Here is a 15,044-nt window from a genome sequence, read left to right on the forward strand (position 1 = left end):
TATCTACTGTAGATAGCAGCAACATGCTATCTACTGTAGATATGGATGCTTTCTTCTGTAGATAGCAACAAAATGCTATCTACTGTATATAGTAACAAGATGGTGTCTACTGTAGATAACAACAATATTTTATCTACTGTAGATATTAACAACGTGCTATCTACTGTAGATAGCAACAAGATGCTATCTACTGTAGATAGCAGCAACATGCTATCTACTGTAGATAGCAACGAGATGCTATCTACTGTATATAGTAACAAGATGGTATCTACTGTAGATAACAACAATATGTTATCTACTGTAGATATTAACAACGTGCTATCTACTGTAGATAGCAACAAGATGCTATCTACTGTAGATATTAACCACATGCTATCTACTGTAGATAGCAACAAGATGCTATCTACTGTAGATAACAACAAGATGCTATCTACTGTAGATAGCACCAAGATGCTATCTACTGTAGGTAGCAACAGGATGTTGTCTACTGTAGATAGCAACAACATGTTGTCTACTGTAGATAGCAGGAATATGCTATCTACTGGAGATAACAAGAAGATGCTATCTACTGGAGATAGCAACAAGATGCTATCTACTGTAGATAACAACAATATGTTATCTACTGTACTGTAGATATTAACAACATGCTATCTACTTCAGATAGCAACAAGATGCTATCTACTGTAGAGAGCAGCAAGATGTTATCTACTATAGATAGCAACAAGATGTTATCTACTGTAGAGAGCAGCAAGATGTTACCTACTGTAGATAGCAACAAGATGTTATCTACAGTAGATAGCAACAAGATGCTATCTACTGTAGATAGCACCAAGATGTTATCTACTGTAGATAGCAACAAGATGTTATCTACTGTAGATAGCAGCAATGTGCTATCTACTGTAGATAGCACCAAGATGCTATCTACTGTAGATAGCAACAACGTGATATCTACTGTAGATAGCAACAAGATGTTATCTACTGTGGATAGCACCAAGATGGTATCTACTGTAGATAGCAACAAGATATTATCTACTGTAGATAGCAACAACGTGCTATCTACTGTAGATAGCACCAATATGCTATCTACTGTAGATAGCAACAAGATGTTGTCTACTGTAGAGAGCAACAAGATGCTATCTACTGTAGATAGCAACAAGATGCTATCTACTGTAGATAGCAACAACGTGCTACCTACTGTAGATAGCAACAAGATGCTATATACTGTAGATAGCAACAATATGTTATCTACTGTACTGTAGATATTAACAACATGATATCTACTTCAGATAGCAACAAGATGCTATCTACTGTAGATAGCAACAAGATGTTATCTTCTGTAGATAGCAACAAGATGTTATCTACTGTAGATAGCAACAAGATGCTGTCTACTGTAGATAGCAACAAGATGCTATCTACTGGAGATAGCAACAAGATGGTATCTACTGTAGAGAGCAACAAGGGTTATCTACTGGAGATAACAACAAGATGTTATCTACTGTAGATAGCAACAAGATGTTATCTACTGTAGATAGCAACAAGATGCTATCTACTGTAGATAGCAACAAGATGTTATCTACTGTAGATAGCAGTAAGATGGCATCTACTGTAGAGAGCAGCAAGATGCTATCTACTGTAGATATTATCCACGTGCTATCTACTGTAGATAGCAACAAGATGCTATCTACTGTAGATAGCAACAAGATGCTATCTACTGTAGATAGCACCAAGATGCTATCTACTGTAGATAGCAACAAGATGTTGTCTACTGTAGATGCTATCTACTGGAGATAGCAACAAGATGCTATCTACTGTAGATAGCAACAACGTGCTATCTACTGTAGATAGCAACAAGATGCTATCTACTGTAGATAACAACAATATGTTATCTACTGTTATCTAGTAGATAACATATTGTTGTTATCTACAGTAGGTATCTGCTATCTACAGTAGACAACATGTTGTTGCTATCTACAGTAGACAACATGTTGTTGCTATCTACAGTAGATAGCATCTTGGTGCTATCTACAGTAGATAGCATCTTGTTGTTATCTACAGTAGATAGCATCTTGTTGCTATCTACAGTAGATATAGCATCAAGCTGCTATCTACTGTAGATAGCAACAAGATGCTATCTACTGTAGATAGCAAAGATGTTATCTACTGTAGATAGCAACAAGATGTATCTACTGTAGATAGCAGCAATGTGCTATCTACTGTAGATAGCACCAAGATGCTATCTACTGTAGCAGCAATGTGCTATCTACTGTAGATAGCACCAAGATGCTATCTACTGTAGATAGCAACAACGTGATATTTGCTATCTACAGTAGATAACATCAAGATGCTATCTACAGTAGATAGCAACAAGATGTTATCTACTGTAGATAGCAACAAGATGCTATCTACTGTAGATAGCAACAAGATGTTATCTACTGTAGATAGCAACAAGATGTTATCTACTGTAGATAGCAACAAGATGTTATCTACTGTAGATAGCAACATGTTATCTACTGTAGAGAGCAGCAAGATGTTATCTACTGTAGATAGCAGCAAGAGGTTATCTACTGTAGATAACAACAAGATGCTATCTACTGTAGATAACAACAAGATGCTATCTACTGTAGATAACAACAAGATGCTATCTACTGTAGATAGCAAGACGCTATCTACTGTAGATAACAACAAGATGGTATCTACTGTAGATAGCAACAAGATGCTGTCTACTGTAGATATCTACTGTAGATAGCAACAAGATGTTATCTACTGTAGATAGCAACAAGATGCTATCTACTGTAGATAGCAACAAGGTGCTATCTACTGTAGATAGCAACAAGATGGTATCTACTGGAGATAGCAACAAGATGGTATCTACTGTAGATAGCAACAAGATGCTACTGGAGATAGCAACAAGATGCTATCTACTGTAGATAGCAACAAGATGTTATCTACTGTAGATAACAACAAGATGTTATCTACTATAGATAGCAACAAGATGTTATCTACTGTAGAGAGCAGCAAGATGCTATCTACGGTAGATAGCAACAAGATGATATCTACTGTAGATAGCAACAAGATGATATCTACTGTAGATAGCAACAAGATGCTATCTACTGTAGATAGCAGCAAGATGTTATCTACTGTAGATAGCAACAAGATGCTGTCTACTGTAGATAGCAACAAGATGCTATCTACTGTAGATAGCACCAATATGTTGTCTACTGTAGATAGCAACAAGATGCTGTCTACTGTAGATAGCAACAAGATGTTATCTACTGTAGATAGCAACAAGATGTTATCTACTGTAGATAGCAACAAGATGCTATCTACTGTATATAGCACCAATATGTTGTCTACTGTAGATAGCAACAAGATGCTGTCTACTGTAGATAGCAACAAGATGTTATCTACTGTATATAGCAACAAGATGTTATCTACTGTAGATAGCAACAAGATGCTATCTACTGTAGATAGCACCAATGTTGTCTACTGTAGATAGCACCAATATGTTGTCTACTGTAGATAGCAACAAGATGCTATCTACTGTAGAGAGCATCAAGATGTTATCCACTGTAGATAGCAACAACATGCTATCTACTGTAGAGAGCAACAAGATGTTATCTACTCTAGATAGCAACAAGATGTTATCTACTCTAGATAGCAACAAGATGTTATCTACTGTAGATAGCAACAAGATGCTATCTACTGTAGATAGCAACAAGATGTTATCTACTGTAGATAGCAACACAGATGCTATCTACTGTAGATAGCAACAAGATGTTATCTACTGTAGATAGCAACAAGATGTTATCTACTGTAGATAGCAACAAGATGCTATCTACTGTAGATAGCAACAAGATTAAGGTGGCACGCATGATCAGTGGCGTATAGCGTCATTGGGGCTCAGAAAACATGTGCCCCCATCGATCTCAAATTTTAAAAAAATCACATAGGAAAATTGCCCCAAAACGGCTTGTGCCCCATTATGGTCGGTTGCCCCCAATGTGATGACCCATGCTAGCCATTATTAGTATTATTAGTATTATTAGTTTCTCGTGTGATTTGCCAGTGGCATGCGCAAAGGGGGATTCGGGGGGAAAATGTTAAAAACATCAAAATTTGCTCCTAATCAGACTCCATTCGGGGGAACTGAGCAACCCCCCCACTTTCAATGTGCTGCGCACGCCACTGTGACTTGCACATGCGTTGCCTCTTGGACTGTTGATTTTGTTGTGTGTTAATTACTGGAAATATGAACTATGTCAAAGCAAATCTTGGTGTTGTATATATGCTATATACTATATAGCACAACAGCAGATAGCAACAAGAGCTACAGAGCATTCAAGACTCAGCTGCTTACTGTAGATAGTAGGAAGTTAAGTTATAATGGGAATGTAAATGACACAATCAGATGAAATTGGAAAACAATTATACCATTTTATTTTTTATATTGTAATTTCATACACACATCAAGTAATATATGTTTACAGCACTTAGAGATTTACATCATTTTATCATCATTTTCATTATTTTAAATCAAAATTATTTTCACAAATCATCAATGGGCTATTCCATTTAAAATCCACACTCCCCCTGTTGAAGATTTTGGAAATAGCTTCAACAGGGGGAGTATGAATTTCAAATGGAATTAACACATTAGGCAGCCCCTTTCTTAGAGGGTGTATGAAAATTCAAACAGAGCTGCCTAATGTGCTACTTCCATTTGAAATTCATACTCCCACTGTAGAAAGTATTTCCCAAATCTTCCACAGGGGGAATGTGGATTTTAAATGGAATAGCCCAATATATACAATACCATTTCTTTTTTAATTAATTTAAATGATTGAAACATAGTACAGTAGAAACTCCATAGAGCTGCAAGTCTGCAACACAAAACCCTATTAACACAAACTAAAATCCAAGGCCCTGACATTTTTTTGTTAATGATGACCTACTGTACTTGTATGTAATGAAGTACATGTACTACTATAACACTGTGATGAAATACCACTGTGATGAAGCACTACTATAACAGGTTAAAGCCATATTATAACATTTGCTGAGAAGAACGCCCTTAAAAAAATTTATTCAGGTTTTTACACGATTGTAATGTACTTTAGTAAACAATTCTCGGCAAAAATCAAGACTTTAGGTGCTGTAATTTTGTCAAAATCTGTGATTTTGAATAAACCGATGGAACCGGTGTTATATTATTACGATAGAAATATGTGTCGAACGCGTATGCGTTGTTCATAACACAGTACTACGTACACGGCGTGCGGGACATACACACACGCCAGAGGATCGTACTGTATTACAACCGCCGGAGTAACATTCATTGGCGCTATTAGTAAATTCCAATTTTCTTTGCTTCTCACTTGTTCGGCTCAAAATTAACTGACAAAAAAGCTAACATTTTATGGAAAATAAATACGAATCTATTTTTAAAGAAATGTTATAATATGGCTTTAACATGTGTAAATTTGTGTAAGATTTTTGTATATTGTACCAAGACATTCTTTTTGTGCATTTTTAAACAGAATGCCCCGTCAGAGCGCTTCTTCTAGGGTGAACCAAACCTGTCTGGTTATCAAATTAATCAGGGACAAGCTTACCTCAGAATTTGACTGGTTCTAATTGATGCAATAATACTAAAACATCAATTAGCACCTGTCAAATCAGAGATAACCTTGTTACTGATTAATTTGATTACCAGGCAGTACCAGGCAGGTTTGGTTCACCCAGAAGAACTGCTCTGGCAGGGCTTCCTCTTTTTAAAGAACATTGAGATTTACCTATTGACTGGAAGAGTCAAAACTAGTCTTAAAGGGGCATTTCATGATCCACAGCCTCATCCCCTCACTTACTCCCAAAAAGTTGAGATATTTATACCCATCAGAAAACCAAGGAATACATAATGTTGGTGTGCATAACCTTTCTTGCATGGTTGTTTCACAAAGACATCGTTAAATTTGTATTTCTGTCTTGACAGACAGAAATTACAGCAGTGGCCAATGGGTCAATGCAATGCATGTAAAAAATGTGTGAATCAAATGAAATTTTGGTAGTGAGCACCTTTTTTTGTGGATATGTATTCACCGTAGAAGTGACATAATAATCGGATTAACTATCATAGCAATAGATGAATACAATTTTTTAATAGATAGCCCTGCACTACAAGCAGATTGCACTAATCACCTGTAGGCTATATGTCTGCAAACATAGATTGAATACAATACCGCTCTTTTCAAAAACACTAATCTTACAGGTGCGAGTGATCAGCCTTTCTTTGACATCTATGATTCAATGCATAGGTACCTCGTGAACGTGTAGTGCAGGGTGATTGTATTCATCGATTGATATGGTAGTTAATCCGATTAATTACGTCACTTCTACAGCAAATTGAACACAAAAGAGGATGATAGAATCATGAAATAATTCTTTAAATGACAATTTTTGGAAAGAGAAATTTGAGCTACAATATAGTTTTTATTTAAATATGCATTCATATATGCAGGATGAATGGCCACTTCTGTGTTTGGACTTAAAGCCCATTCTCTCATCCTGAATTACCTGCTTTTGTCATGTATATTAAAGAATGTCACAAGTGTGCTGTTATTTGTGTTCTTTTGTATTTTGCAAGTAATTCAAATAAATATTATTTATGTTGAGTAGGTAATATCACTGCTTGAATTCATAAAACAGCATTATTCAAGCATCTTGTTGTTATTTAAGATTAGAATTCAATAATTGCCACAAAAAGTAAGTCGCCCTTAGGCGACAAAAACACCTGTTCTACTGATGGATGGACTTGACAAGGACTCACAAGGGTTGGTCAGTCAAGATGGGTTTTTTTTTCCTGAAAGAGGCTAAAAGACCCGGCTAAAAAACCAAAAAAAAAACCAAAAAGAAAACCGACAGCTTGTAAAATGTGAAACTTGTTTGCAAACTTATTTTGAAAATTTTATGACAATCCACTTTGGCAACAAAATATGGCTGTTTTTAATTTCATACCCCTATGAAAAAAATCCCCAAATGTAAAATCTGGGTTGGTTGGGCATGTAGAATGGTATTTTTTTGTCGCCTTAAGGGAAGGGGTATGAACGTTTGGACAGCACATCTGACATATCGAATTGCATTCTGAATACGAAGAATGTCTTTCTGATATCAAATAATTTTCATTTTTTGAAATTCACGATATAACACAAATTTTATGACAAATTATAAAAATTTGATATTTTTCAAATTTTTGATATATAACAATCCTCGAAGTAAATTTTATAAATCTAATGATATATTCTTAAAGTGTATGTAGCTGGGAGGAAAAGCCGACGATCAATTGAAAATTTTGACCTTTCATATTGAAGATATGGATGTTTTTCCAAAAAGACCTTTTTATTTTGGTGTTTTGGGGGAAAAATCCATATCTTCAAAACGAAAGGTCAAAATTTTCAATTGATCATCGGCTTTTCATCCCACCCACATCAATTTACATTGTAAGTACATATCATCAGATTTATAAAGTTTACTTCGAGAACTGTTAAATATCAAAAATATCAATTTTCAATCATTTGCCATAAAATGTGTATTACATTGCGAATTTCCAAAAATAAAAAATATTTGATATCAGAAGGACATTCTTCGTATTCAGAATGCAATTCGATATGTCTGATGTGCTCTAATGTCCCACAATAAATACTGTCCAAATGCTCATACCCCACCCCTTAAACATGGCAACCTCCCTGGCAACTTTGATCACTTAGGCAATAGAAACAAATTAGTTCGATCTTTCGATCAACCATCGATGTTTGGTCAATCCTTATTATTTATGAAATTAATTAATTTACTATTGCTAATTGTAATAAAATAGTAATTTGTGCTTGTAGCGATATTGACCAATATGAATTTAGCGTTAATTCCGATTAATTAGTTGATAGTTCATTCATAACAAGCATCGAAGCAGCATCAACGGTCGATCCAAAGATCGAACATATTTGTTTCTGGGGCCTTAATATATTTGAGTACGAGGCATAAATCATTTTGCACTAATACCTTATTTTAATTTCTTTACATGTATCATTTTGGGGCCCAAAACACATTAAATACTACTTTGATAATTAACATGAAAAATGAAAAACTTCACTCAGCACAGTTTTTGCTAAACTGTCATTGATTTTACACTAATATAAACATCCTTAAAGTGGTACTTCACCCCCTGATAAATGTTGTGACTAATTTTTGCATTTTCCTCAAAAAATAACTACACACTGGTAACAAAAAATATGCATATTATAGGGGCAAGGAATCCAATTACTTCACTGAAATTTCAGTGTTTCAAGACAAGTGGTTCATTATATATGTTAAGAAATGAGGTACGTTCTAGCGGTACCTCTTTTCTTATCATAAATAACGTGCATTGTCTTGAGTCACTGAAATTCCAGTGTAGTAACTGGATTTCTTGCCCTATAATATACTTAATTTGTTACCTGTGTTATAATTTTTTGAGAAAAATGCAAAAATAGTCACAAATTTATCAAGGGGTGTAGTACAACCTTAAATTCATTGCTGATTCCATGTAACAAGCACTTCACTTTTCTTATTTTTAAAATGTCAAGCAGCACCATGCATATTGTACATCATCAATGAGGTAGGGCGGAGGGCATTTGATCAAAATTCACACTAACAATTAAAGTTAACTTTTTATTTCTTCCGTGGTCTGGGTTGTGCGCCAAACGTACACAAGCGTAAACACAGAAGTGATAAACAATCATGCTGATCGGCTGATCAACAACCTTGACAACAAGATGGGTGATCCATTGGTCGCTGGAGCCTACAAGGGGAGGAGACCTCACCACTTCTACGCCGATCACCATCGTGTGCCCAGACCACAGAAGAAATAAAAAATTAACTTTAGTTGATTTATCTCTCACTTCAAGAGGATTTAAAGTTTAAAAATCACAGGCAGGTTATAAATTACACTCCTGTACCCAGCAAACACAAAATGTTTTCAAATGAGTGCATATAGGAAACATTTAATGTTGGGTGATAAGGATTTTTAAACATTTAAGACTACCGTATTCGTTCCAATAACCGCCCATGCCCCTATAAGTGCCCACCCAGCGACTTTGCAACAAACACAATATGAAATTATTAACCGCCCATCCAATGTTGTCAAAATACTTCCAGTAAGCTTACCTGTCGAGTGACTTTACATGCATGCATGTGGGAAATTGAGCATCAAAACTATCCAAAATGTGCACCAAAATTAAATTATGACGCTATTTCATAGTGGGCAGATGTATAGATATTAAAAATACTTCACAATAACCACCGGCAAATGCATTTAAAAGGTCAAGTTTGAGGTAATTCTGTCTCAAAATCAAATTTGTATTTTTTGCAGGCGGTCGCCATCTTTATTCACAGTTAGTGCGCCCTCAAAAAAATTGTGTCAATATAATATATAGACATATTTTTGTGAGGGCGCACTAACTGTGAGTAACTAAATACTTTCAGACGGTGATTGATAACTAAAATGATGTAAAAAATAAGCGCCCACCCAAAATGACTTTGTTGGCGCTTATTGGAATGAATACAGTATTTCTATTTTCAAATGTTGCAACAAAATGTTTGCAATTGTTATTAATTATAAATCGTTTACAAACCGTTTTCTTGAAAACGGTTTTTGATTCAAAATGTTTTAAAACAGTTTGGTGAACACAACATTTAAATGTGATTAAAAACATTCATTTTGTTTGCTGAGTAACATAACATGACCCTGTGAAGAATCTCAACTTTTGGTTTGCCACCCATATGCTTTACATGATGTCCTACAGCCAATATATCCCCTTTTGAATTTGACACTTGAGCCGTTGTGAATACCAGAGTTTTGCCTTTCCTGAGAATATCTGCTGTTATTGTAATGGTTTGGCCCATTGGTGCAGCCTTGAGATAACTGTGTAAATAAACAAACAATTATAAGTATGTTTCAAATACCAAATATATATGTCTTAGCTACCAGGCAAAAGTTTGCCTAATTAGGCCAACAAAAAACATGTTTGTTTCCTGTAGCAGGTCCAAAAAGTCAAATGCAAAATGCATTTTTTGTTTTTCCTTGTTTTTTAATCCATGTCTTGAAATGGAAAAAATACCCTTTTCGCTGCAAATTGGAATGGGAATTTACAGTGGGTTTCTCCGACACAAAAAAAACCCCATATTTCTTCATATTCAAGAATATTTATATTGTTTATTTGTTATGTAATGTGTAAATGTTTACTCCAGTAGTGTTTCATATTATTTTTTTGTGATTTTTCCGGGTTTCTCTTCTTTTTCTTTTCTTTGTAAGTGAAAAAAAAATTCAAATGCGCACATAAGCCGTCAAAAACGAAATGCGCGCGCTACAGGAAACAAACTTGTTTTTTTTGCCTTATTCAAACAGTTGGGTAACTATAATGACTATAATGTAGCTATAATGCACAATTTCAGTTTACACTGAAGTAACAGTATATGTGATCTTGATTGTGCTTCAATGATTTGGGTTTTTTTACATACAGGTTTTAATTCAATTAACTACCAATTTTTCATTTGCAGAAGAATACAAACCAGGGTTTTCTCTAAGCTTTTTCCTGAAGGGGTAAAGAAACCCAAATCTAAAAATTTTTACCCTTTCATGATGTTCATCATATACATAAAGAGCATTTGAGGGGGTAAAGTGGGTAGCTGAAGGGGCAAAAACCCACTTTTAAGCGTAAAGAAAACCCTGATACAAACAAGTAATCTGAATAACATTCTTTTTATTAAAAATAATATAAGCAGAAACATAATTTTTTTAATTTGCCTAACAAATTCTTAACACACAACAATTACCATGTAACTACATAATTTTAATGTTCATTAGTTATATTACCCTACGCCTACCTCATGTTTAGATCCACACTGACCCCTGGGAGTTCCACTGATCCATCTTCATTTGATGACATTATTGCCAATGTGGTAATATTATCTACCAATGTAGCTGTCATGCCTCCATGTAGTGTCCCTTGCTGGTTGCAATGTTCTTCTTCCACCATCATTTCACACTTGACATGACCTGGTCTGCCATCAACAACACAAACCTATAAAAGGGCAAGGAGCAGGAATTATAATTTATAATAGAATGGGAGGACATGTGACTATGATATGAGCAAGGTGAGAACATAACTTTTATAGATCTGAAACATATGTCAGCTGTAATAAGTTATGATAGCAAAAGTACTCTTCACTTTTTATGCCAAGTTATATACTTTTTTTTCTTTTATAGTGAGGGGGCACATCCCCTCTCACACACCCCTGCATATGGATAACAAGATTTATTGTTTAAAAGTAATGATAAAGAACGCGAACAGTACCATACAATAGTTTCAAAATGGTCCATGAAATGGGGGTAATTCAATTCATTATGTTCATTGGAAGGAAAAGGGGGTTCTCTTTATAAATGATTTACTGTCAGAAAATGGGACTTTTATGTCAAAAGATGATTTTGAAGAAATGTATAAGGTGAAAACAAACTTCCTTGAATACAATGGTATTATAAGAGCAATTCAGACAAATTTCAATATTAGCAAGTTAAAAGGACAAAATTAGTTTCACCTTTTAGATCTAGTAATATGGACTTATTGTTCAAATATCGTAAAGGTTGTAAGTTATTCTATGATGTCTTTGTAGGGGCTAAGAGAATGAAACAATCGGGTAATAAGTGGAAAATAGATGTTGGTATAGAAAATGAGGAGTGGAAACAATTATGTCTTTTAAATTTCAAGTTTTCTGTTGATTCGAAGTATAGATGGTTCCAAGATAGAATTAACCAAAGGATTTTAGGAACAAATAGTCTGTTGCTGAAATTTAATGTAAGGGAGGATGATTTATGTACATTTTGTAAGAGTAATCCGGAAACAATTAAGCATCTTTTTGTAAATTGTCAGGTCTCCCAAATATTTTGGAATACCATTAAATTATGGATAAAAGAACAAACTAATGTGGAATTGGAAATGTCTACTTTGACAATTCTATTTGGTTCTAAATTTGATTTGACTTTAACCCTTACAATGACAATGGCAAAATTCCATATCTATAGAGCAAAGATGATGGAACAATACCCAGATTTAAAAGCTTTTAAACAAGAAATTAAACATTATTATAATATCCTGAAATATCAAGCAGCATGTAATTTAGAGCTTAACAAGTTTTCAAAAAATGGCAACTATGGCAAAGTCTCTGCACTGGTTAATTGGTTAAATAAAAATCCTTTGTTAATCTTTTTTGTTAATTATTTAAGTAAAATATGTGTAATAATTATAGTAGGCCTATATGTATAAATATATAAATAATATATGACAATTATAGTATTTGCTGTTAGGAAAGTTTTGTGAAGGGTCCGGTGGTTATTTTGTATGTTTTCTTCCCCACCGGACTCAAGTACAGGAATAAACCATAGACAGTAACACCATGGCTGTCAAAAAAAAAAAAAAGTTATATACTTTTTTTTCTTTTATAGTGAGGGGGCACATCCCCTCTCACACACCCCTGCATATGGATAACAAGATTTATTGTTTAAAAGTAATGATAAAGAACGCGAACAGTACCATACAATAGTTTCAAAATGGTCCATGAAATGGATTTTTTCCAAATACTGAGGGGGCACATCCCTCCTCGGTCACCCCCTGCATATGGATAAAGAAACAATTGTACAATAGTTTCAAAATGGTCCACAAAATGGTTTTAATTAGGCCTTTATTTCAGACACCCCCTGCGTATTGATAAAGAAGCATGTCTGTTTTGGACTCTTCTTGTACACTTGTTTTTAAGCAATGATAACATATCAGCTGCCCCCCCCCCCCTTGGCTACCCCTCTACTAGAGGAATAAGCCAATCTAAGTCTATTCCAAAAGCACACGAAGGTCACCTAGTCGTCCCAGTTCGAACCCTGCTGCTCCCGGTAACGTGCTTCACCCGCAATTCACACATCAAGTCATTTATTCAACCACAACCATCCAAGGACTGCTACAAATATTCCTTCATACCACAATCCGTTACGGAGTGGAACTCGCTACTTACTCGAAAACTCTAGCTTCGAATTTGCATACGATAGTTACGCATTCAATGCTAGAGTACGTTGCTATTATTTTTCGGTTAGACAGCGGTGTAATTTTTTGCACCGGAGGTTATTCTGTTAATGTTGAAATTTGGATGAAAGTTATTTCGATGAGTCAACTGTATCTTTTGAGCAAGATTTGCCTATTTTGGACAGTCTCAAATTTTGCTGAAGTGTAATTTTAGCAACATTTTTGATGCGATCGCCTGTCGTGATCGGCTGTGTTTACTTCTGAACGTCCATTGCTTTACACGGTGTCATGCTTCAGCAAATCCGACTAAATTTTGAATGCAATGGTCTCTAGCCTAGAATGTGAAGCTATCGGTGAGCAAATTCTTGGCTAGACTTCTCAAGCAACTCACTACCAGAAGACGCAATAACTTTACTCGAGAACTCTAGCTTCGAATTTGCACACAATAGTTACGCATTCGATGCTAGAGCGCGTTGCTATTGTTTTTCGGTCGGACAGCGGTGCAGTTTTTTGCACCGGAGGTTATTCATTCTGTTGATGTTGAAATTTCAATGAAAGTTCTTTCGATGAGTCAATCTTTTGAGCAAAATTTGTATACTTTGGACAGTCTAAAATTTTACTGAAGTGTAATTTTAACAACATTTTTGATGCGATTGCCTGTCGTGATCGGCTGTGTTTACTACTTCACTTCATTCATTCATTCATTCATATTTATTCAGTACTCACATAAAAAATATTACAGCACATATGATAAAAAAATATACATTATAAATACGTATACAAGATGTGGTCAATTGCATGAAATACCAGATATAGCAACGAAATATATGGATTATGGAGTAAACACCAGATTTAGTACCAAGGATAGCCCAAAAAGCCTCAATAAAATTGAGGCTTATTTCCATTGGGGTCCTTAAAGAAAAAAAAATGGGGAAACAAGCAGATCAGGCAACAGAACCAAATAAATAAATAAATAAATAACTCCCGAACCCAAAATATTGCACAATATTCCATTGCTTTACATGCCTGGTCATGCTTCAGCGAATCCGACTAGATTTTGAATGCAATGGTCTCTAGCCTAGAATGTGAAGCTATCGGTCCCGCTATCGGTGAGCAAATTCTTGGCTGGACTTCTCAAGCAACAATAACTACATGTATATCTGACCAATGGCATTCAAAGCTCAGCTACAGCAGCTGTTCAAGCAAAAAATCTATAAAAAGCACACACACCGCAACCAGTTCACTTTTCCCCACTTGGAGTGTTGAAATGTACCAAACCAGAACCAGAAATATATCATAATCAACCTCTATCTTTCCTCACCTTTTGCGTAAGCCTGTCAAATGTCTTGGTTTTTGCAAGAAATTGCATCAAATGCTTAGCCATGGATACACTTGAGGATGCCATTTCTACTTCTAGTCAGGAACTAAATATGAGCGTGAATCGGATCACAACTTGATGAACATCTGATTTAAAATTAAAGTCAAGTACGGTACGTAGTAGGGCCTACGCATGTACGTGTATTAGTACATGTAGGTAAGCTTAACTAATTTTTGCCTCCTTTTTAATATTTTTGCAAAAGCAGCAAGTATACGCGTACAAGCTTATTCTCATTTATTTCGCTATTTATTCTTAGATCATCATCTATAACATGATTGCAAAATGTAATTGGTAGAAGTTGATTCTCCATCCATCCCATCCAGATCAGATTTTTCACGTTTCCCTTAAATTGCCTACGAGCTTTCGTTACCGGGTAATGACTATTTGTACGTACTGTTAATGAAATTTAGTTTAAACGTAAGCAAGTGTAAATATTATTTTACTTACAGTACAAGTATCAAATATTTAAAAAATTACCTTTAGTAATACGCAAAATTATTTAAATTATTAAATTTTAACTATTTTTAGTTATTGACAAAATAATAAAAGCCTATAATGATATAATATCAGTC

General features: G+C 35.0%; 1 protein-coding gene across 1 annotated transcript; it reads right to left on the reverse strand.

Annotated features, from left to right (window-relative positions):
* Positions 1 to 8,488: 8,488 nt before the first annotated feature.
* On the reverse strand, positions 8,489 to 14,839 carry LOC140148297 (acyl-coenzyme A thioesterase 13-like). The gene is made up of 3 exons (XM_072170194.1): positions 14,416 to 14,839; positions 10,912 to 11,108; positions 8,489 to 9,949 (listed from the first exon to the last, which is right to left on the reverse strand). The coding sequence occupies exons 1-3, from the start codon at positions 14,497 to 14,499 to the stop codon at positions 9,721 to 9,723; spliced, it is 510 nt and encodes a 169-aa protein (XP_072026295.1). The 5' UTR covers positions 14,500 to 14,839; the 3' UTR covers positions 8,489 to 9,720.
* Positions 14,840 to 15,044: the final 205 nt, after the last annotated feature.

Source organism: Amphiura filiformis, chromosome 3 (genome assembly GCF_039555335.1).
Source record: "Amphiura filiformis chromosome 3, Afil_fr2py, whole genome shotgun sequence".
Taxonomy (NCBI): Eukaryota; Metazoa; Echinodermata; class Ophiuroidea; order Amphilepidida; family Amphiuridae; genus Amphiura; species Amphiura filiformis.